The following is a 22,907-nucleotide window of genomic DNA, read 5'->3' on the forward strand; positions in this document are numbered from 1 at the left end:
GTACTTACCTTCTATATAGTAGCCAAGATGCATGTATTTCGCCTACCATAGGCCTAGTAGAGCAGCCGTGCTCTCTTGTTTGCCATAAAAAGGTTGAGCACTGCCGTGTGTGTACGTGTCCTGTCACAAAATGCGGTGCAAACTCTCACACGACGTTAATAATGTGATTAAGGTGTTTACATGTCTCTAATACACCTTGATAATGCGACTAAAACAGGAATACTCCACATGTCTTAATTCGATTTGTGTTTACTTCGAGTATGACCATAATCGGATTAAGGTAATTAAAAATTGCTGTTTACATGGTAGTTTCTTAATCAGAGTATTGTCTTAATCGGGTTAATATTGAATTATTGCTGTCCATGTAAATGTATTGATTGTCCGGCTGAAGAAGTCAGGTAAAATGAATAAAAGTGCTTGAAGTGGGCTTGAAGTGTACTCGCTGCTCACTGGTATGTACCCAGAATAATTCTACTCTCTTCTATCCCTGCTCAAGAGAGATTGACACTGAACCCATGGATTCACTCTTTCTCTTGCACTGGTTTAATCATCATTCATTTAGGGTGGCTATGGCTCAGGTGGTAGAGCGCACTGATCATAGGGTTGGCGGCTCGATTCCCGGCCCACATGCCTCCACATGCCGAAGTGTCCTTGGACAAGACACTGAACCCCAAGTTGCTCCTGATGGCAGGCTAGCACCTTGCATGGTAGCTCTGCTGCCATTGGTGTGTGAGTGTGAATGGGTGAATGAGAAACAGTGTAAAGCGCTTTGTAGAACCCCTAAGGTAAAACGGCGCTATATAAGTGCAGACCATTTACCATTTATATTGCGGTGCATAGCAATTTATGTATGTATGTATATGTATATATACATATATGTATATATATATATATATATATATATATATATATATATATATATATATATATATATATATATATATATATCACAACTTTTTGTACTGGCTTTACAAAAATCATTACATAATGTCATGTATCAATGAGGGAACTCTGGACTTCATTTCCCAGCAACCACTGCACCATACTCGTCAGTTTTGTTTTTTATGTTTTGTTTTTATGTTTTGTTTTGTATGTTTGTTATAGAGTCCTTTGTTTGTGTTTACTGGTTATTAAATGTTTGACAATCTGCGTTTGCTTCTGAAATTCTACTTTGTAACGTGACACATGACAGGTGATGAAATGAAATGATTTAAAAAAGCATGGTATTGTCCTCCTCCTCGAAGGCTCACGAGTTGGAATCCGCTTATGGTCATTTTAGCCGTTTTTTCTCTGTATCCCCTGCATTATAGCTGTTCTGTAATGCCCTTCCTTCATTTTACTCTATATTTAAATTAAGGTATTTTTCATAACATTTCCGTTAATGGGTTATCTTTTTCCCCAACTGATTAACAAGTAATCTGTAGTTAAATATCCACACTGAGATACTGTGTTGGCAAAGTTACAAATAAATATTAAAAATCTGTATTTAAATTACTGGCTAAGGCTTTTCCTTAACTGGTGTCAATTGGCATTTAATTAAATTAGCACTTTTATTATCACATTTAAGCAGTAAAACAATTTCAGAATTTGTATTGAACAAGAATAATCTTGATTATTATATTATATAATAATCTTATTAAATAATAATCTTGGTTTTAAAAATTTATTTTAATTAAGTAAAAACAAATAATTTGTTTATTTATTGAATTTATTGTTTAGGAATTAAAGTCATTTTTACACATAGTCCCACCATTTTCAAAGGTTCAAAAGTAATAGGACAAATCAACATAATTATAAATATAAGGATTAATTTTTACTACCTTGAAGCAAATCCTTTGCAGTCAATTACTGCCTGAAGTCTGGAACCCACAGACATCACCAAATACAGAGTTTACTCCCTTGAGATGCTTTGCCAGACCTTTACTGCAGCTGCCTTCAGTTTCTGCTTGTTCGTGGGTATTTCTGCCTTCCGTTTTGTCTTCAGTATGTGACAAGAATGCTCATTTGGGTTGTGGTCAGGTGACTGACTTGGACATTTAAGAACATTCCATTTATTTTCCTGAAGAAGCTCTTGGGATGCTTTTGTGGAATGTTTTGGGTCATTATCCATCTGAACTGTGAAGCACCATCCTATCAGTTTTGCAGCATTTGTCTAAATCTGAGCAGAAAGTACTGCTGTAGACCATAACCTTTTTGCGAGTACGACCCATTTTTAAGAATGTTTTGCGTGACCCCCAGGTTAAGAACCTCTGCTCTAGACACTTCAGAATTCATCCTGCTACTTCTTTCATTAGTCACAATAATAAACACCAGAGACCCAGTTCCATTGGCAGCAATGCATGCCCATGCCATAACACTCCCTCTGTGTTTGACAGATGATGGGGTATGCTTTGGACAATGAGCCCTTCCTTTCCTTCTCCATCATCTCTTCCCATCATTCTGCTACAAATTAATCTTGGTTTCTTCTGTCTAAAGAATCTTGTTCCAGATTTGGGCAGGCTTATTTATTTATTCATTTTTTTATTTTTATAGATGATTTCTAGCAGTCTAATCTGGCCTTTCTGTTCCTGTTTTTCTTCACCAAGGAAAGTATTCTGTGATCATCCATTTTAGTTGTCTTCCAGGCCTTTTGATGTTGCATAGCTTGCCAGTGCATGCCTTCTTTTTAACGATGTACCAAATTATTGATTTGCCCACTCCTAAAGTTTATGATGGGTCTGTATTGGTTTTTTTTTAGCCTAATCATAGCCTCTTTCACTTGCATCAACACCACTTTGGACTGCAAGTGTGAGTTCCCATGAAGCGCTACTAAATGCAAATTCAACACTTGGAATCTACTCCAGACATATATTTCCAGACCTTTATCTCCTTTTATCTAAGGTGGAAACAGGCCACACCTAACCATTAAACTGCTTACCAGTCAGTTGTCCAATTACTTTTGAGCCTGTAAGGTACTATGTAAAAAAAATGGTACATAAATCCATATGTCTTCGATTGAATCAGAATCAGAACTGTGTAAATTCCCTAAAAACTTCAAATCGCAACAAAACAGTGATAAACACACATACATACCCCCTGTCCCAAATGGTGCATTTGTGAACTTGCGGTCTCATGGCCTTCAGCACTGCGTGCTCGCAAAGAATATCCTTTATAAAGCTATTATAAATGTGGAATCTACATGTCACGCTGATACTTTACAGAATGACACAATTGTATGCTATGCAAGCATTCAGTTATTATTAATACTGCACAATTTAAATCCTTTCCCATAATTTTATTTTTATTATTGTGATTTTATGTGTTTTGGTATGTGAATAGCAATACATAGTCTTATGATAACATTTTTTTGGGTGAAAACAACAACTGAAAACATCTTCCGGTGTCACAATGTCGAGTCTGTCCCAAAAGCCATCTATTAATAGCCCCGTCGCCCTCGTGGACTCACACCATAGTGCCCCATAGGTCTGCATTAGCTGACATCACCAAAGTGTGGACTCGGAGGAGGGCCACACGGGCAAAGTGTGCCATTTGGGACAGGGAGATGGACCACATAAAATACGGCATACAGAAGCTCATGTGTACATAATGCGAGCAAACAAACCTTATTGGTTCTCAAGGCTGAGTTGTTCTGTGTTTAGTGCATTGGTGTCTGCGTCCTCGCTAGTCGGCACTGTCAACTACACGGGAGCAAAATGAGCGCAGCAAAAGAAGACGGTTGTTTATGATTGTTTTGAGATTGAATAAAAGCTTAAATTTCTATCTATTTATTAAACTGAGTGATTGTGTAACTTTAGAAGACTAGATTCACATGGATTACTTTTACGATGCGAATTGTGCCAAAGCCTCGAAGTGTCGACAACAGCGCCATCTGGCTCGTAAAATATACAGAATATCATACTTTATAAGGTATCTGAAACATTAAGGTATCTGAAGCATTTTCCTAAACAGGAGAAATTTTTATTTTTGTAGATATATATTTTTTTTATATAGTATATTTTTTATATAGTGTATAAGATTTTGTAAAACATGATCAGCTCCTCACTAAACACCAACAAAACCACAGAATAAAGCAATCAAAAGTCCAAAAAAATTCACATAAATAAAAAACTTTATTGATAAATTAAACATTACCTATTTCAAAGAAAATATTATTTACACTACACTCTTCACAATCTAACCAACCAGACTGTGCCAACTACAGCCTTTCGATATGCAAAGTGAAGTGTGCCCTAACCATAACAAAAAAAAAATTGGCTTTAAAATTTTATCTTAGGGTGAATGTTGTAAAGTCTACAGTTTTTATACTCTGTTTTCACTGAATTAATGCATAAATAAGCCAAACACATCTGGTACTGGACAGACAGAGTGTATTCTAAGAGACCCGAATTTATTTTTTTTAAACTTAAAGTGTAGTTACAGCATTTTGACTTCGTATGACAGTATAGAGATTCCACATATGATTACTCCAGGTGTGCAGTTCACCTGAGAGGTATGATTGAGCACAAAGTTCACAAGATAGGTGGCAGTGTAGGGGGAAAAAATTAAGGTTCAGGGTCCATTCTTTTTTGTGATAAAAGGTTAAAACGAGTAGCCTTATACCCTTGCCTCAACAGTTGGTGATGCCGGCAAATATGGATGGAAGCAGAAAGAAAAGGCAACTAGCAGGATAGGTGGGATTTTTTTTCTTATGTGTAGTATTTAGCTAATGGTTGCCAGAAGCACTTGTTCAATCTATTAATTTTTTGTTACAATTTTCTCTTTTCCACAGAACAGAGGTCAGTGTGATGGAAATGCCCAAGAGAATCCGCAACCCACCAAAGAATCTGAGGGTCAGTGGGCCAGCCAATGGCATACAAGCTGAGGGAAAAGATGGTAAAATTATTCGTAATGGTAATGTTTTATGATTTAACAATTTGATTATGATTATAAGCTTCAATGTAGATGAATTTCAGACTATTATTATATTTGTTTGCTGTCATTTAAGTTATCTTTTTAAAATCACAAACTTTTTTGATTTGCTAACATTTGAAGATGGATACACAGCAAAAATATCTAAGACTTGTGACATACTTAAAGAAAATGAGTCACCAATAGGTAGCTTCAAGAAACTCAGACCTGGAGGGCAAGTTCCTGCAAGATGGTCAGACAACAAATTCTATAATGCCACTGTAAATTACATTGGCTTCTGTGACCAAAAGCAGGACCCCAAAAAGGGTTCAAAAGGGACATGTAAAACAATTATGTAGCTGCTCAGACATTTTATAGCCAGAATAACTCTCCACAGCCAACTCCCAAGCTGTGAGCCATCGTTGCAACTGGCCTTCAACTGTGCAAAATGAGTACCAGCTCACCAGTGCTCAAGCTGAACACCAACCTCAATCTTCAGTTTTTCTACCAACCCAGCATCAGTCTCTGCCATCACCATGGGCCACCCAGCCTTTTAATGCACAGACCCTTAGACCCTCAGATCAGATGAGTGTAATTCAGAATTCATTGTTCCATCAATGATGGTAAGTTGTCCTGGTCCAGAAGCAGCAAATCAGGCCCAAACCATGATACTACCACCACCATGTTTCACAGATGGGATAAGGATCTTATGCTGGAATGCAGTGTTTTCGTTTCTCCAAACATAACCCTTATTTAAATGAAATATTCTATTTTAGTCCCATCAATCCGCAAAATATTGTTCCAATAGCCTTCTGGCTTGTCCTCATGATCTTTAGCAAACTGCAGAGTGGCATGTTCTTTTTGGAGAGCAAGGGCTTTCTCCTTGCAACCCTGCCATGCATACCATTGTTGTTCAGTGTTCTCCTGATGAATCCTCATGAACATTAACATTAGCCAATATGAAAGAGGCCTTTAGTGGCTTAGAAGTTACCCTGGCTACTTAGTGACCTTGCAGATTATTACACGTCTTGCTATTAGAGTGATCTTTGTTGGTCGACCAATACTGAGAAGGGTAACAATGGTTTTGAATTTCCTCCATTTGTAAACAATGTGTCTGACTTTGAATTGGGGGAGTCCAAGCTCTTTAGAGATGGTTTTGTAACCTTTTTCAGCCTCATGAGCATTAACAATGCTGTCACCCAGAAGAGGATGGCTTACCTCTGTGACGCCTACAAATGTATTGTCACAATTGTTAAGTTGTTTTGTGTATTGGCCTGTATAAAAGGAACAATTTGAATGTATTTTTGCAATGGATTTGAGTAGTATTTTTGAGGGTGCAATTGCTTGATTATGCGATCACAATTAACATCTCCTGTGTCTGATTTTCCTGTCCAAAACAGGTTAGTAGTGTGTGATATTTTGCTGCAATACATTTCTAAGGACTTTTAAAGCCTTAATTATGTTGTTCTGACAACGTTTTATTTGTAAAACAGTGGTTTATTCAGTTGAAAGACCTTGAATTGAAGTGTAGCTAGATTCCGTGTAAAAAGTGTAAGCGACATGGCTGCCTTCCGACGTTTACATTTATTTTGTTTATGGTCATAGCTCCTGGACATGTGCACCTTTCTCTGTATTTGTTAAAGCTAAAGTTTTTTAAAGTACGGTTATTTCAATAGTTGTGTATATATAGTTGTAACGTGTTGGTAAGGTTAAAGAGACTGAGGTATTTTATTTTGTATAATGTAGGCCTCTGTATTGTTTTTATATTTTGTATTTGAAAATGTAGTAAAAGTGTGAAACAAGTAGGCTTAACAGTATTAAAAATACTGGATGTATATGATTTTGGAGCTGGTAATAGCAGTAATTGTGAGTCATAGCACCAGTTAAGACTGGGATAGGTGAAGTATTTCTGTTGAACTTAACAACAGATTAGTGCATTTATATAATTTGTAAAATATGTTATTCCAGCGGTTTGATATATCAACCTCCATGCTGTAATGTGATGCTAAATGTGTAATTTGTTACAAGGAATATTTTTGTCAAAGTGGTTTAAATGAAGAAGAAAAAAAAAGATATATTCTGTTTAATAAAGACAGAGAACATCCTGCTAAGCAATCACAATTAACATCTCCTGTGTCTGATTTTCCTGTCCAAAACAGGACACAATATCTGTTCACAGGTTACTCATGCTTGAGGCCTGTAACACCTTCTTAAAGTTCCTCTTAAGGTTTCTTGGTCTGTTATTTTGGGGAGTGTTTTCTGGCCTCTGTCATGTGGTTTGCTCATTAGGGATGTGCATTGTTAAAACAATATGCAAATAAAAGTGAATATTCATTCATTCATTTATTCATTTGTTCATATATTTGCTCTATATAATAAATAAATGATAATTGTGTTCTGAAACTGTATGTGTCAGAAGTTTGCTAAAGACAATATTAATAAAAACACAACCTTGCTGATTTACAGCATATTCACTTAGCAACACACACCCCCCCCCCCCCCCACACACACCGGTTGCCTTATGAAGCATTCATAATCTGATTAGCTCTGTAAACCTCCTGTTCTTTCTTCACAGGCATGCAGGCAAACAATAGCCACAATCAGTTAAATCAGCCTGTGTGAGAATTACAGCCATTAAGAACACAGTTCCAACATTATTCATAGCCTGGTTGCACTGGTTAGAAGGGGTGTCAAACTCATTTTAAGTCATGGGCCACTTAAACCAGTGTCAAGTGGGCCGGACCAAAAATCTGTTTATCAGACTAACACTTCCTCTTAACTGTATAAATTGTGATTTCATAATTGTGAATTTCTGTCTGGGATTAATAAATTGATCTGTCTACCAGTCTATTAGTATTTTTTTTTAGCATGCTAATGAAGAATTGTATAACATTAGAACATTTTATCAGTAGCTGAGTTTATGGGTCTATTTTGCCTAGTGGAGTTTAATCTTTCAATTCTATTAAGGTTCACAAGACAATTTAAATTTAAAACATGGATTCTAGATGGATTCATGATAGGCACAGATTAGAACCTTATCAGGCCAGTCATGGCCCATGCCATATGCTTGAAACCCCTGGGTAGTGAGAGAGGGAGGAGGCAAAGACAGATAGAGATTACTAAACAGATTAGCTTGGAGTCTTGGAACAGAGCCTCCCATGGGGCAACAAGAAATATCCTGCATTAAAATGAGGCAAGAGCAGAATAATGCAATGAGGTGAGAGTGGAAGAAAGAGAGAGGCAAATCACAGGATGGGGTTTCAGAAAAGGAAACATTAGGACAAAAAAAATTAGCAGTGACTTAAAAGAGTAATGACTTAAAAGGTTGATTGAGTGATAGGCAGTGGGATAGATGAGAAAAAGACTACTGTTCTGATCATTATAGTAATCATCACGTTCTGCCACTGGAATAATTTCAGCTGCATTAAAAGTAAGTATAAAATCCTCTGTCTACTTCTTTCTCTCTATAGCCATCTTTCATTTCATCCATTCTCCTGTCTTGATGTGACATTGCTGCCCATCTTTTATGGCCATGTTGAAGAAGCATTAAGAAAAGGATACAGCATTGCTTAAAATAATGAATGGTTTCTTAATAGTGACTCATTTTCTAAAATGGGTCAAGTAAGGGAAGGATCAATTGGAAGTGAGCTACAAGATCAATGCCTCCTGTTTGCATATAGATATAGGAATATAGAAAAATAGGAATACCTGTATTTTTGTGTATGTGTGTTTCAGACGCTGCAGAAACCAAATAAACAAAATGTCACTGACTGCGGATGACAGTTAGGAACATTCCAGTGAGAGATGTGGATCTGAAAGGAGGATTCATGCCTGTTATGCAAGGTGTTTGTCTGTTAGATAATATAATCATTTTCATGTTTACACCATTAAATAGCTGTGTAATTTTGTCCAACATTCAGAACCAGATGTGCGGTCCTCAAGAAGACCACCACAGGTCCTGAAAAATCAAGGTAGGACCCATGGATGAGGTTAATTCTGGGGTAAATCACTTTCTGTAAATCTATGTAAGCAATAAAATATCTAACTGATGGTAAACTATGATTGAGATACATAATTGAGATTGAAACTATACTATAATTGAGATTGAGAAGCATAGATTTAATAAGTGAGATATTTTTCATCTTCTTTTACTTTGCACATCTCAGATATTCAGCATGTGTCCAAGGTATCATTGAAGCAGCTTGAGGACCAATATATCTGTGTACAGGAGGAGACCACACTCCTCAAACAACATGTTCATATACTAGAGCAGAAGCTACACAGGTGAATATATACACATACATTCAATAATTAAAAAACAATGTTACATAAAGTAGTGCTTGAAAGTTTGTGAACCCTTTAGAATGTTCTATATTTCTGCATAAATATGACCTAAAACATCCTCAAAGTAGATAAAGAGAACCCTATTAAAACAAATGAGACAAAAATATTTTACTTGGTCTCTTATTTATTGAGGATAGTGATCCAATATTACATATCTGTAAGTGGCAAAAATATGTGAACATTTGCTTTCAGTATGTGGTGTGACCCCATTGTGCAGCAATAACTGCAACTGTTTCCAGTAACTGTTGATCAGTCCTGCACATCAGCTTGGAGGAATTTTAGCCCATTCCTCAGTACAGAACAACTTCAACTCTGGGATGTTGGTGGCTCTCCTCACTTGAACTGTTTGATTCAGGTTTTTCCACAACATTTCTATTGGCTTAACGTCAGGTCATGCACTTTCTCTTGAGATTCAGTTCACGGACAGATGTCCTGACATTTTCCTTTAGATGTCCTTCAGAATTCATTGTTCCATCAATGATGACAAGTCATCCTGGCCCAGATGCAACAAAACAGGCCCAAACCATGATACTACCACCATCATGTTTCACAGATGGGATAAGGTTCTTATGCTAGAAGGTAGTGTTTTCCTTTCTCCAAACATAACCATTCTCATTTAAACCAAAAATTCTATTTTGGTCCCATCAACCCACAAAATATTCTTCCAATAGCCTTCTGGTTTGTCCACTTGATCTTTAGCCAACAGCAGAGCAGTGGAGAGCAGTGGCTTTCTCCTTGCAACCCTGCCATGCACACCATTGTTGTTCAGTGTTCTCCTGATGGTGGAGGGGGGTAATGGTAGAACACAAGTGAAACTGAGCAGGGATGCAGTGACAGAATGAGGCTTACATAGGTGCACAGTAATGAGTGTGAAATTGGGAACAGGTGCAGACAGTCATGTGACATGGTCAGGTGAGGTGCAGTGGCTGATGGGAATCGTAGTCTGTTGTCCCTTTTCCGGTATTTCCATGACAGAACCCCTCCTTTAATATGCGGCTCCCAAAGTGCATAATAAGTTTAGGAGGGGGGTCCTGGACACCCAAACCAGATGTTCCTAAGTATTTTCAAGTTCACTTGATTGTCATCCCTTGCAGGGCCAGGAAGAGCATTGATTGAAAACACCTGACTCAAATTTCACCATCAAATTATCTGCTAATTGTAGAGGTTCACATACTTTTGCCACTCACAGATAATAAATAAATGAGCAAGTATAATATTTTTGTCTAATTTGTTTTATTGGGTTCTCTTTGTCTGCTTATTGGACTTGAGAGAAAATCTGATGCTGTTTTAGGTCATATTTCTGCAGAAATATAGAAAATTCTAATGGGTTCACAAACTTTCGAGCACCACTGTATGTACACACATACTCACTCACAGTTCTCAAGCCATACATGCACTATAAAGTCAAGTAATTATTCTCTGTATCTTTCTCTGTAAGGTTCTCCACTAAATTGTCCAAGCTGAGGAACGGACATTCTGGTTTGGCTGGGGAGCGGAATGTTGACACTAAAGACACGATTGCAGAGTTGAAGGATTGTGTAGCTACTCTGGAGAGCCAGAAGGAGGTGTTGCAGAGAAAACTTAGCCTGGCCAGACAGCAGATCTTGGCTCTGGGCAGACAAACTCACCAAAGTCCACGCATGGGTGAGAAGTGATGGCAGGGTTTTGTTATGTAAAGTCCCCTTGAAATCAAAATTGAAGTTTTGTGGCTTTTAGCATGAATATGTTAGTCTTAAGGTTATCTATAAACTAGTGTGCTCCAAACCAATGACAAAATTCACATTTAGAAGATATATGTATTCAAAATGTCAAAAATCCAAAAAGTCTCTCTCTACCACCAATACGGACCAAAAATTCTGATTACATCATTCTGCACTTCAGCTTCTCATCAGATTTTCTGTCCAATCAAATGGATCACAGCCCAGGCTGTGAGATAAGCTAAATGCTATTGGCTATTTAAGAATGAGGTGAAGGCACCTCATATGTTCTGCCCTGACTTCCTGTTTCAGTGCACTATACATCAATACATCAAATAACGTTGTGCATTTCAGGACACTTAATGGGGACATTGAAAAAACATCTCTGCCCTATGTTTTAAACTTGTCACTATCTGTATTTTCCAATATTCAAAAGCTTTTGACTTCTGCTCTTTTAGTCCTAATATTATGTTCTGGGTGGGTTTCCAGATAATGACAAACCTTAGTGAATAACAAACAATTTGAAGGAAGTACAAGCCGGTTTTGCGAGTGTTTACTGAAAGCCTCTGTTATCAGAGATTTAATAAACGAGTTGTAAGTAGTTCTTTGTTGACTCAGCCCAGCCAGAGTCTGGCGAAAAGCCACATGAGGTGATAGTCAAGTCACAGTCCATAGGCAAATTTAATAAACAAATCAGCACCTTAAACAGCACAAACATGCACAGATAGACAGTATTTTTAAATAGCAGATACAAGACATGAGCACAATCAACGATTTAGTACAGAAATTATGCTTGTCTGGAAAAGTTACACTTTCTTCCAGACTGGAATATGTTGACACTGACCAGTATTAAATTAACTGGACTAACTTGACTGTTGTGGTAGTGTAGAGGAGAACATTGCTGTCGCATTACTTCAGGGTCTTGGGTTCTATCCTGAGCTGGGGTGTCTGTGTGGAGATTAATTTTATTCCATGGCTTAGCTGGTTAGCTGTACAAAAACAAACAGTTAATGCAAATTAATTCATTCATGTGCAACCAATTTACACAATTGAATCAAGTAAATTCAATGAACTTTTTTCAGTGTACAAATCAATGACCAAAGGGAGTACAACTTATACACCAAAAAAGCTAATTGAACATATTTGAATCAAGTGTGCACATTGGTTCCATTCAAAAGAAATATTTTACTTCAACATAAATTCATCTCACACTGAATTAATTGATTTGTATGAACATGTTTTAAAATTCAGTTTACTTAATTTTGTTTTTATACAGCTAACATGATTAAAGGGTCATGAAAACTCCCTGTTTCAGCTCAAGTCTACCTCTCAATGTTTTTGAAAAATGCAGCTTAAATGGGCGTGGATGGCTGTGCTAAGAAGGGAGGGGGAGTGGGCATGGCAGGGAAAGGTAGGTGAGGAAGAGGGGGCGAGTCTTGAGAACACTCAAAATAAAGATGGATAGTGACAAAAAGTTTGCAAATGAGGCAGAGGATTTCTCTCCTCCTGAATCCCCAGGGCTAAATGGTCACACAATAGATAGCAGTGCAGGTCCTCTGCCTTATCTATTTGAAAATGTAGTGTTTCATGATGCTTTAATAAAAGCAATGTGCAACCCCACAGAAACTGTTACTTGAGCAGAGGCTTGAACCTAAGATACTGAGGTTGTGCAGTAGCCACACTACCCAATGTACCACCAAGCCACAAACAACCTTGTTAATAAAGTTAACACTAGAGCGATAGATCACACTCACTCTATCTAACTGGAAAGATTTTTATAGCATATATACAGAAAAAGCAGCGGGCTTTTTTGGGGGGGGGGCCTAGAACAGTGCACCAAACTTTACTTTAGTATGCATAGAGAAGTCACCATTTACATCTACAAACTGATAATGATCAGTCAAATAAGACATGAACCAGGAGAGGGCCATTCCCTCTCAACAAGATTTTCTAGTCTATCTAAAAGCATATTGTGATTTATGGTGTCAAAAGCTGCACTAAGGTCAAGAAGCACAAGCAAGGAGACAACCCTGATCGGAGTCCAGTAGTAGCTCATATACCACTTTTACCGTGTATGCTTCTGTGTTAGAGTTGTTCCTAGTTAATTTTGCTACAGTATTACATACGAATCTAGAATATTTTTATCATTTAATATGGTAGTGAAATATGCTGATGTGGCAGTCCGTCTATGCAATTTGGAATACAGCCCTTTACATTTTAATTTTCAGTTTTAGTGTACACATGTGGTTGTTATACCAGGGTGCTATTTTTTTCTCTCTGATTATTTTTCTTTTAAGTCTTAGTAGTCTGATGAGGCCTAAATCCTGACTGATAAATTTCATGACTGTTATTTATATTCTAAGTATCAGCCTAACTGCTGTGCTACAACTTTTTCTAGGATCTTGGAGATAAAGAGGAGGTTTGATATTGGCCTATAGTTGGACAAATGACAGGGGTTGAGGTCAGTTTTTTTTTTTTTTTAATCAGGGGTTTGATAACTGCTAGTTTAAAGGATTGAGGTACATACTCAATGGTAAGGGAAGAATAGATTATTTTCAGTGTCTTTGTCACGTATCGTAACGGAGCGGAGATAGGACGGATGCAAGTGCAGTATGAACAGTGTTTATTTTAAAAGAGAGACAGGCAGACAAATCCAATACGTGATCCAAAAACGTAATCCAAAACAGGCGAAGGTCAGGCGATCGGCAAACAGGCATACACAGGGTTAAACATGAATCAAGGTCGTGGTCACGGAAAACAGGGTCGATAAACAAAACGAGAAACATGAACTATGACGAGGAACTGGGAGCGGATAATCCAGCGTGAACTAACTCTAAACATGGACCGTGACTATGACTATGACTACTAAACGAACTAATCTAACTCTACGACAATCTTCCGTGCCGTGTGCTGGGAGGCGCGCGGTATATATGTAGACATGATCAGCGTCTAAACTGCTAGCAGCTGAGGGCAATACAGACACACGTGAAATCCCAGCCAATGACAGAACAGGGAGGAGACATGACAGAAACATAAACAAAACATGTGTCCAGATGTCACTACTGTCAACAATGGAAAAGTAGGTGCGCGCGCATTCGCGCTTAGAGCACGCTGCTTCAAGGGGGAGTCATGACAGTCTTGAAGTGGAGTCTTTTATGTTAGTGACATTTGGCAGATGCCTTTATCCAGAGCAAATTACATTTCTCATTTATACAACTGAGCAGTTGAGGGGTTCAGACCTCAACAGACCTCTCGATTTATTTTTCTTTTAAGTGAGACTACATTATCTAGAGTCTAGCGTAACATCGCCTTTAAGCATTTAGTCAGCTGATCAAGTTCTGAGGAGTTAGTACATTTGACGCTAGCGTGGCAAAATGCATATATTATAACTAAGACACATTTTAAATGAGATGAAGTAGTGATCCGAAATAACTTCAGACTGGAGTTGTGTGACTATATTTTCAGGATTTAATCCAAATGTCCATTATGAAAAGGTCCTATTTTGTTCTGATTAACCTCTACTGAATCCAGAATGGACACAAATGCTGTTCTCAGTGGGTCAGGTGGATTATCAAAATTAATATTAAAAAGTCTCCAACAATTAATGCTTTGTCTGTCACGATATTGATTTAGAGGCAGACACAAACACAGAATCTCTGTGAAACATTTAATAAAGTATACAACAAAGCACAACACGACTTACATGGAACAAAGACGTGCATAATGTTATACATGGAGACAGAACAAGCAATGCAAGACAACAGTGCAGTGCTGAAGGTGACTATAGAAACACCAGTGCTAATGAGCTAAACGTGAAATAGGTGAATGAGACATGTGACATGATGCGGTGGCTGATGGGAAACTTAGTTTCTAGTTCTTTTCCGATATTACGTGACAGAACCCCCCATAACACACAGCTCCCGAAGCACAAACATGTTATGAGGGGGTCCTGGATCCCCAGAATAGATGTCCCTAAGCATTTCAGAGTTCCATAGAGGGGAGAGCAACATCCGGCGCAAAGCAAAGAAAAGGAGCAGTGGAGCAGGGAGGCAGAGCGACGTCTTCAGCGAAGCTGGATGGCAGAGAGACATCCTCAGCTGAGCAGGAAGGTGGAGCAATGTCCTCAGTGGAGAGGGAAAGCAGAGCTATATCTGAAGAGGTGCCTGGCATAGTGACGTCCAAGGAAGAGCACGGAAACAAAGCAGAGCTCTTGGCTGCACTGGGAGGCAGAGCAACATCCTCATCTGAACAGGGACACTGAGCAGCTTCCTCAGCTGAACAAGGCTGCTGAGTATTGTTCTCAGCTGAACAGGGGTGCTGAATGGCATCCTCAGTTGAGCAGGGAGGCTGAACGAGGTTCTCTGTTGACTCGGCAGTCCAAACCAGCTCCACAGTAGGGGAGGGAGGCAAATCGATGTCCTTAGTGGGGAAGGAAGGGTGTGAGATAGTTTCTGCCTGGCTGGGAGGCTCCTTCTCAATATATGCCCTGATAGAATACATCTTGTCGAGCCATTCCTAATTAGCCTTGATCATGGAGTATCTCCCTTCCTTCTACCTCTATGGTTTTTCCCTTTCAAAAAGGGCCTCTTGCCTACTGAAAAAAATCCTGCATCCATTGATTAAGTCTTGCGTTCTGTCACGATTTAGAATTAGAGGCGGTTGTAAATGCAGAATCTCAATGAAACATTTAATAAAGTATACAACAAAGCACAACACAAAACTTACATGGAACTAAGATGAGCATAACATGATATAGTACATGGAAACAGAACAAGCAATGCAAGACAACAGTACTGAACGTGATTATGTATGCACACCAGTGCAAATGAGCTAAACGTGAAACAGGTGGATGAGACATGTGACATGGTGCAGTGGCTGATGGGAAACGTAGTTTCTAGTCCTTTTCCGATATTGCATGACAGTCGTATACAAGTGCATCTAAAAAAATGTAGAATATCATGGAAAAGTTTATTTTTTCCCCATAATTTAATTCAAAAAGTGGAACTTTCATATATTCTAGATGCATTGCACATGAAGTGAAATATTTCAAGCCTTTTTTATTTTAATCTTGATGATTACGGCTTACAGCTCATGGAACTCAAAAATCCAGTATCTCAAAATATTAGAATAAAGAATTTATAATACAGAAATGTGTACCTGAGAAGAGCTTTAATCATCTAATTAACTCAAACACCTGCAAAGGTTTCCTGAGCCTTTAATCTCTCAGTCTGGTTCAGTACACACAACCACAATAAATTTTCAGATGAAAGTAAATTTTGCATTTCATTTGGAAATCAAGGTACCAGAGTCTGGAGGAAGAGTGGAGAGGCACAGTATCCAAGTTGCTTGAAGTCCAGTGTGAAGTTTCCACAGTCAGTGATGGTTTGGGGTGCCATGTCATCTGCTGGTGTTGGCCCATTGTCTTTTAGCACCAGATCTGGTCTAGTGGATGGAGCCATGCCAACGGACTTTCATTCAGGTAAAATCTGCACTTGGTGGCAGACCACTCTTACCTTCTCCAGACTTCTAACTCTCTCCTTTGTTTTGCAGCCTGAGGTGTCAGACAGGGGCTGGGGGCCATGTTGTCCCAAGTGGTGGGACAACATGGGACCCCCCCCCCTTGGGGCAACATGGCCCCCAGCCCCCTGTCTGACACCTCAGGCTGCAAAACAAAGGAGAGAGTTAGAAGTCTGGAGAAGGTAAGAGTGGTCTGCCACCAAGTGCAGATTTTACCTGAATGAAAGTCCGTTGGCATGGCTCCATCCACTAGACCAGATCTGGTGCTCCCTTTTTAGAGAGATCAATTAGAGGGCTGGTGACACCTGCTTTTGATTCAAATGGAATCCCAGATACCGTCCTTCCACACATTCAATTGTACACTTTGTGCGTCTCAAGGATCTCGGGACAACACTCAGATACAGGCAGTGTGTTGATGGAGAATTCTGTCCATGAGTAATTTAAATGTGGCTGGGGCTCTGAATAACCTGAAAGGAAGGGTGACATATTGGTGTAAAAGAATTGGAGTAGAAAAGGCCATTTTCTTACCATCCCTTGATGGTAAGCAGGATCTTGATCTTTCTAATGAATTGAACATGTTTTACAGTTGTTTTAACGCTCATAATTTTATTAAGGAACTGTCCATTTTTAAAAAATGTTGTTACTGAGCACAGTAATGTACATATTGAAAGGGGAAAGGTTTTGAAACTTTTTTGTGGTGTAAAGGAAAGGAAGAGTCCAGGCCCTGATGGCATTGGAGGTTGCGTTCTTAAAAATGTGCTGAACAATTAACAGATATATTTTGTTTAATCTTTAAATTGTCACTCGACCTCATAGGGACTCTTGCCTCTGTAAGGATTCCATTATTGTACCTGTGTCAAAAACTAGCTCACGGTAGGGCTGGGAGAGTGCTCTTGTCCCGCAAGCTGGGCTTCCCCCAACAGCATATGGACTACCTACTGGGTCTCTGGCCAGGCCCACAGTGCCACAGCATGCTCAAAGAGCTTGACGAATGCTGTGGTGCCATATTTGATAACTTGATGTGGAGTTTGGCTGCTGCCACTACCATGATTGCTGCTGGAGCAAGTGAAGCAAGTGGCTGGACCAAGCTACAAAGCACTTGATCCTCAGTCTGAGCCTGAAAGAGAGGCTTGAAGCGTTGCTCTTGTTCTGTGTGCAATTCGACAAGGGTCTGATGTTGAGTCTGGTGAGTTTGATGTGTTGATAATCTCAGTGAAGGGCATGGGCTCCGTGGTAACATATCTTCCTCAAGCTCTCTGGTTTTGGCAGCTGCACAATGTGGAATGCGCCAGCTGTGTGTCTCTAGTCTCTCTCTCTCATGTGCAAGCACTGTCTCCCCACAATACAGTACTTTTAGGTTTTGAAATGCCACTTTACAACATCCAAAAACCTCATTATAATATGGATATTTCCGGTCCTTGATTATGATGAGCTGCGTTCGAAGCCATTGCAAATTACTCTTAAACACACACGTGACCTCATTACATCAGTATTACATAAAGTATACTCCAAATATATTGTTTCAAAATGTCAGATTTTGTTGTGACTTTTGATTTACTGGGTGGGCTAACTGTGGATGAGTGATTGAAAGAGATGGACAGGATAGAGGAAGAAGATTTTAAAAAAAAAAAAAGGAGACACACTGAAAATAAGAGAAATTTTCTGAAAAAAGTTTCTGGGAAAAAAAAAAAAAAACCCAACAACTAAGAAACTACCTATTATTCAACAGCCATGTTTTGTTTTAAGTATACATTACAGCTTGGCGGCAAAGTAACACAATAATAAACCAGACTACAATGCTAACTGTTTTGTTTTCGCTAGCTCACTTTGCCCATTCTGCTACATAGTCAAATGTGGTGCTCAGATATATAATGAAACTTGTCCTCTTTCAATAATGGCAGTTGCTATCAAGTTGAAAGGTGCATTAATGCCATGTACTGGGCTGGAGTATAAACCTGTATAAAGTGCTAATACTTTATACACAGGGGGACACGGTTGTGGCTCAGGTGGCAGGCCTGGTTGTCCGCTAATCATAGGGTTGGCAGTTCGATTCCTGGCCCACATGATGCCACATGCCGAAGTGTCCTTGGGCAAGACAGAACCCCAAGTTGCTCCTGATGGCAAGCTAGAGCCTTGCATGGCAGCTCTGCAGCCATTGGTGTGTGGTGGGTGAATGGGAAACAGTGTAAAGTGCTTTGTAGAACCGCTAAGGTTAAAAAAGTGCTATACAAGTGCAGACCATTTTACTTACAGTGTGTTGCCGCATCGGTGTGTTGCTTGGCAACCATTCTGCTAAATGATGCTGAAGAACTACATTGTTTGGTGGAAGAATTATTATTTGTTATCTCTAAATTATTGCATTTTTTGAAGCTGTGTTTATTTTATGAAACCTTGCCAGGTATATCCAACGACCCTTTTATAAAAGCAATAAGCCTCGCTCTGCTTCGTGCCTAACAATGCCCCTTAGCTGTTCTAAAATCTCCGGAAAGCACAGCTTCTTGGGGATTAATGCTTTAATAATTCATTCATTTTCAGTAACCACTTTATTCTAGTCAGTGTTGTAGTAAACTGATTTCACCAGTGTACTGTTTATCTGCATCAATTATCTTTTGTTTTAGGACGGGGTGTACAAGGAGAGGGAGAAGTTACACAGACAGCTCAAACAGTCCCAGCTCTCTGTGCGCTCAGCTCCATGAATGATTACAAAGGACAGACTGAAAGATTGTAAGTTTGTCTGTGTTTCTTTTTGAAGATTAATGGATGAGTACAGATGATACATATTTAAATCTCTGTAACTCTACTAATGTACTTAATTATGAAGAGACTACTAACATTCAAGTGTTAATTTTGATCTCTCACAGAAAATGTTTTATTAGTATGACCAGAGATTTCTCAGTCATTTAATTATGTAATAATTTTTCTGAAAGGAGGTTCACAGCAATGATACTGTATAGCTTCACTTTCAAATCATATAGGGCTATATTCAGACTTGTCAGTGCAACTATATTCAGACTTTTACATACCTTTAAAACGTTTAAAATCCAGTTATGCACATATTTAAGTAATTTTTTGTGAGACACATTACAATTATGCAAATCAGTTGAGTGTAGTTCAGACTGATGATGTTCCCAGAGTTTTTTTGAGTAATGGTGTCGGAGATTAGGTTTTTCAATAACCTCAAGACTAACCACTTACAGTCCTCTCAGAAACTATTGGAACTGCAAGGCCAATTCGTTTGCTTTTGCTGTAGACTGAAGACATTTGGATTTCAGATCAAAAGATGAATATGAGAGTTTAGAATTCCAGCTTTTATTTCCTGATATTTATATGTAGATGTGTTAAATAACATAGAACATAGCACATTTTGTATCAGACCAACCAATTTGTTGGCGAGCAAATATATTGGAACATGTGGCTGACAGATGTCTCTTGTTACCTAGGTGTTGGATTGATTATTGTTTAAACAAATAACTCAGAACACCTACTCTTGGTTTTAGCCTTCTGTTTTACCTGTGAATTTTTTGTTAAAAAGGATAAACAACATGAAGATCAGAGCACGGTCTATGGGAGAAAATCAAGCCATTTTTAAGTTGAGAAAAGAGGGAAAATCAATCAGAGGCATTGCACAAACATTGTGCATAGCCAATACAACAAATTGAAATGTCCTAAAAAGAAAAAAAAAAAACATTGGTATACTTAACAACAGACATTGAATTGGTTGGCCAAGGAGAACAACAATAGCTTATGGCAGAATCATTGTGACAACTGTGACGAAAAACCCAAAAACAACAGTCAGTGAAATCCCCAACAACCTCCACAAGGCAGGGATGAAGATATCACAAGCCACTGTTCGAAGAAGACAGATAGAGGCCATACCACAAGATGCAAACCATTGAAAGCCAGATTGGAATTCGCAAAGAAATACAGAGATGAGCCACAAAAGTTCTGGAACCAAGATTAACATCTACCAAAGTGATGGAAAGGCCAAAGTATGGAGAAAGAAAGGATCTGATCATGATCCAAAACATACAAGCTCATCTGTGAAACATGGTTGAGGTAGTGTCATGGCTTGGGCTTGCATGGCTGCTTCTGGAACAGGCTCACTAACCTTTATTGATGATATAACTCATGATGGTAGCTGCAGAATGAATTCAGAAGGTTACAGGAACATTTTGTTTGCCAAGTTACATAGAATTGCATCCAAATTAATCAGGAGGAACTTTATCATGCAGCAAGACAATGATCCAAAACACACTGCCAACTCAACAAAGGACTTTATCAGAGGAGAAAAAGTGGTTTTAGATTGGCCAAACCAATCACCAGACCTTAACCCAATTGAGCATGCATTTCACATCCTGAAGAGGAGACTGAAGGGAGAAACCCCCTGAAACAAACAACAACTGAAAGAGGCTGTTCTAAAAGCCAGGAAAATCATCACAAAAGAAGAAACCAACTATTTGTTTATGTCGATGGGTTCCAGGCTTAGTGCTATTATTGCAAGCAAGGGATATGCAACCAAATCTTGTGTTATTTATATTAATTTACTTAGTCTTATCTGTTCCTATACTTTTGCTCACCTAAAAATTGCATGGTCTGATACAAAAGGTTCTATGTTTTATGTTGTTTAACACATCTAAATGTAAATACCAGGAAATAAAATCTGAAATCCTAAACTCTCGAGTCATATCCATCTTTTGATCTCAAATGCAAATGTCTTTGGTGGATAACACAAATAATTGAATTGGGCTTGCCATTCCAAAAGTTTCAGAGGGGAATATATAAACTCAAGGAGTTGTCTTTAAACCTGAAAAAAAAAAAAAATCAGGAATAGAAAATGCAGACTGAAGAAGGAAATTGTTTATTTTTAAGGCAATTAAAGGGACAGGTTAAAAAAAGATAAAAAAAGAAAAATATGATTATATGAATGAGAAGAAACTCACTTCTATTGCTGTAAACAGAATAAAAATAAGCAGTTTAATCTTGATAGTATATTCCAGATATAAAAGTGCAGTAATCGATGCAAATTCCATGATTTGAAGTCGATCAAGTCAAGGTTTAAATTTGTTAATATTCTTATGCATAAATTTACACAACTCAGGAGCAGGAGAAGGATACAAACATTCATATCCAGCTGGGTAAATGAGGCTCAGTGTGTGCAATTTCAGTATTAAATATTCACTCTGTTGCATGTAAGTCAACTCCAAACTATAGAGTCTAATCAGAAATGGAAAACTATCAGAAATCAAACAACTATCGTCTAATACTTGGCCATTACTTATGAGCCACATCTGTGCAAATATGGTATAATATTACATAAAAGAAAAATTCCCATTATGTGGTAGAATCAGTCCAAGATATGTTACTGACAACTGACACTGTTATATAATACAGTATATTTAATTTTTTTTTTATTTTGTCCTCTGCTTTTTATCTTCTCTGTACTTACCATAGCTATGCTCTACTCTTCATCATTAGTTTTATAGAACCACAGCCAGGGAGAGTAACAGAGCTTCAGCTGGCTATTCAATCCCTCAGAGAAACCTTTAAACTAAAGGAGAAAGAACTAGAATACCCTATGAAAGAACTGCACAAACGGCAAGTTGATGGACTCAGGTAATGAAAATGCTACTATCAGTGTTAAACTAAAAATAGTGGAAATAATAAGTAAATAATACATAATGTTGAGCATTATATTGTCTAAAGTTTGTGGACACCTGACCATCACACCCATATGTGCCCTAAACCCCTGTTCTGTTATAATAACCTCTTCTGGGGAAGGATTTCCAGTAGATTTCGGAGCAAGGTTGTGGCTATTTGCCCATTCAGCATCAGTAAGATCATGTACTGATGTCAAGTGATGAGGCCTGGGCCAAATTCAATGTTCCAGTTCATCCCACAGATGTTCAGTGGGGTTGAGATTAATCCAGTTCCTAAACTCCAAACTTAGCAAAACACTCCATCTCAAAGCTCCATCTTCATGGAGCTTGGTTTGTGTACATGGGCATTATCATGCTGAAACAGGTTTAGCTACAGCATACAACATCTGCTTGCAACTTTGTGGCAGCAGGTTGGGGAAGGCCCAAATATGCGTGTGATGATCAGTTCACATACTTTTGGCCATGAGAGAGAGATACTTTGTATATATTGTAACCTTAGTTTTGACAGGTATAGGTCAAAGGTCAAAAAGATACACATTCTAACTCTCTATATCTAGATCAAAGGTCATGATCATAAAAATATTTATAGTTATGTTAAATCTGGATCACATCCATTCGTTACCATACATGGTGCGGCCATGTGTTTTCCACCCCACACACGTTGCACACATGTTCTTTCTAACACTCTGTGGTAGGTCATAAAAATATATATAGTTATGTTAAATCTGGTTCACATCCATTCGTTACCATACATGGTGTGGCCATGTGTTTTCCACAAACACACACGTTGCACGCATGTTCTTTC

At 38.4% G+C, this 22,907-nt stretch overlaps 1 protein-coding gene across 1 annotated transcript in view; it reads left to right on the plus strand.

Annotated features, from left to right (window-relative positions):
• Positions 1-7,821: 7,821 nt before the first annotated feature.
• Positions 7,822-22,907, plus strand: part of LOC128599577 (protein fantom-like) — a 52,551-nt gene continuing 37,465 nt past the window's right edge. The window contains exons 1-6 of the mRNA XM_053611318.1: positions 7,822-8,317; positions 8,623-8,730; positions 8,808-8,858; positions 9,054-9,171; positions 10,670-10,875; positions 19,064-19,169. Of these exons, the coding sequence (XP_053467293.1) occupies positions 8,664-8,730; positions 8,808-8,858; positions 9,054-9,171; positions 10,670-10,875; positions 19,064-19,169 (548 nt within the window). The 5' untranslated portion in view covers positions 7,822-8,317; positions 8,623-8,663. The remainder of the gene's footprint in view (positions 8,318-8,622; positions 8,731-8,807; positions 8,859-9,053; positions 9,172-10,669; positions 10,876-19,063; positions 19,170-22,907) is intronic.

Source organism: Ictalurus furcatus, chromosome 23 (genome assembly GCF_023375685.1).
Source record: "Ictalurus furcatus strain D&B chromosome 23, Billie_1.0, whole genome shotgun sequence".
Classification (NCBI taxonomy): Eukaryota; Metazoa; Chordata; class Actinopteri; order Siluriformes; family Ictaluridae; genus Ictalurus; species Ictalurus furcatus.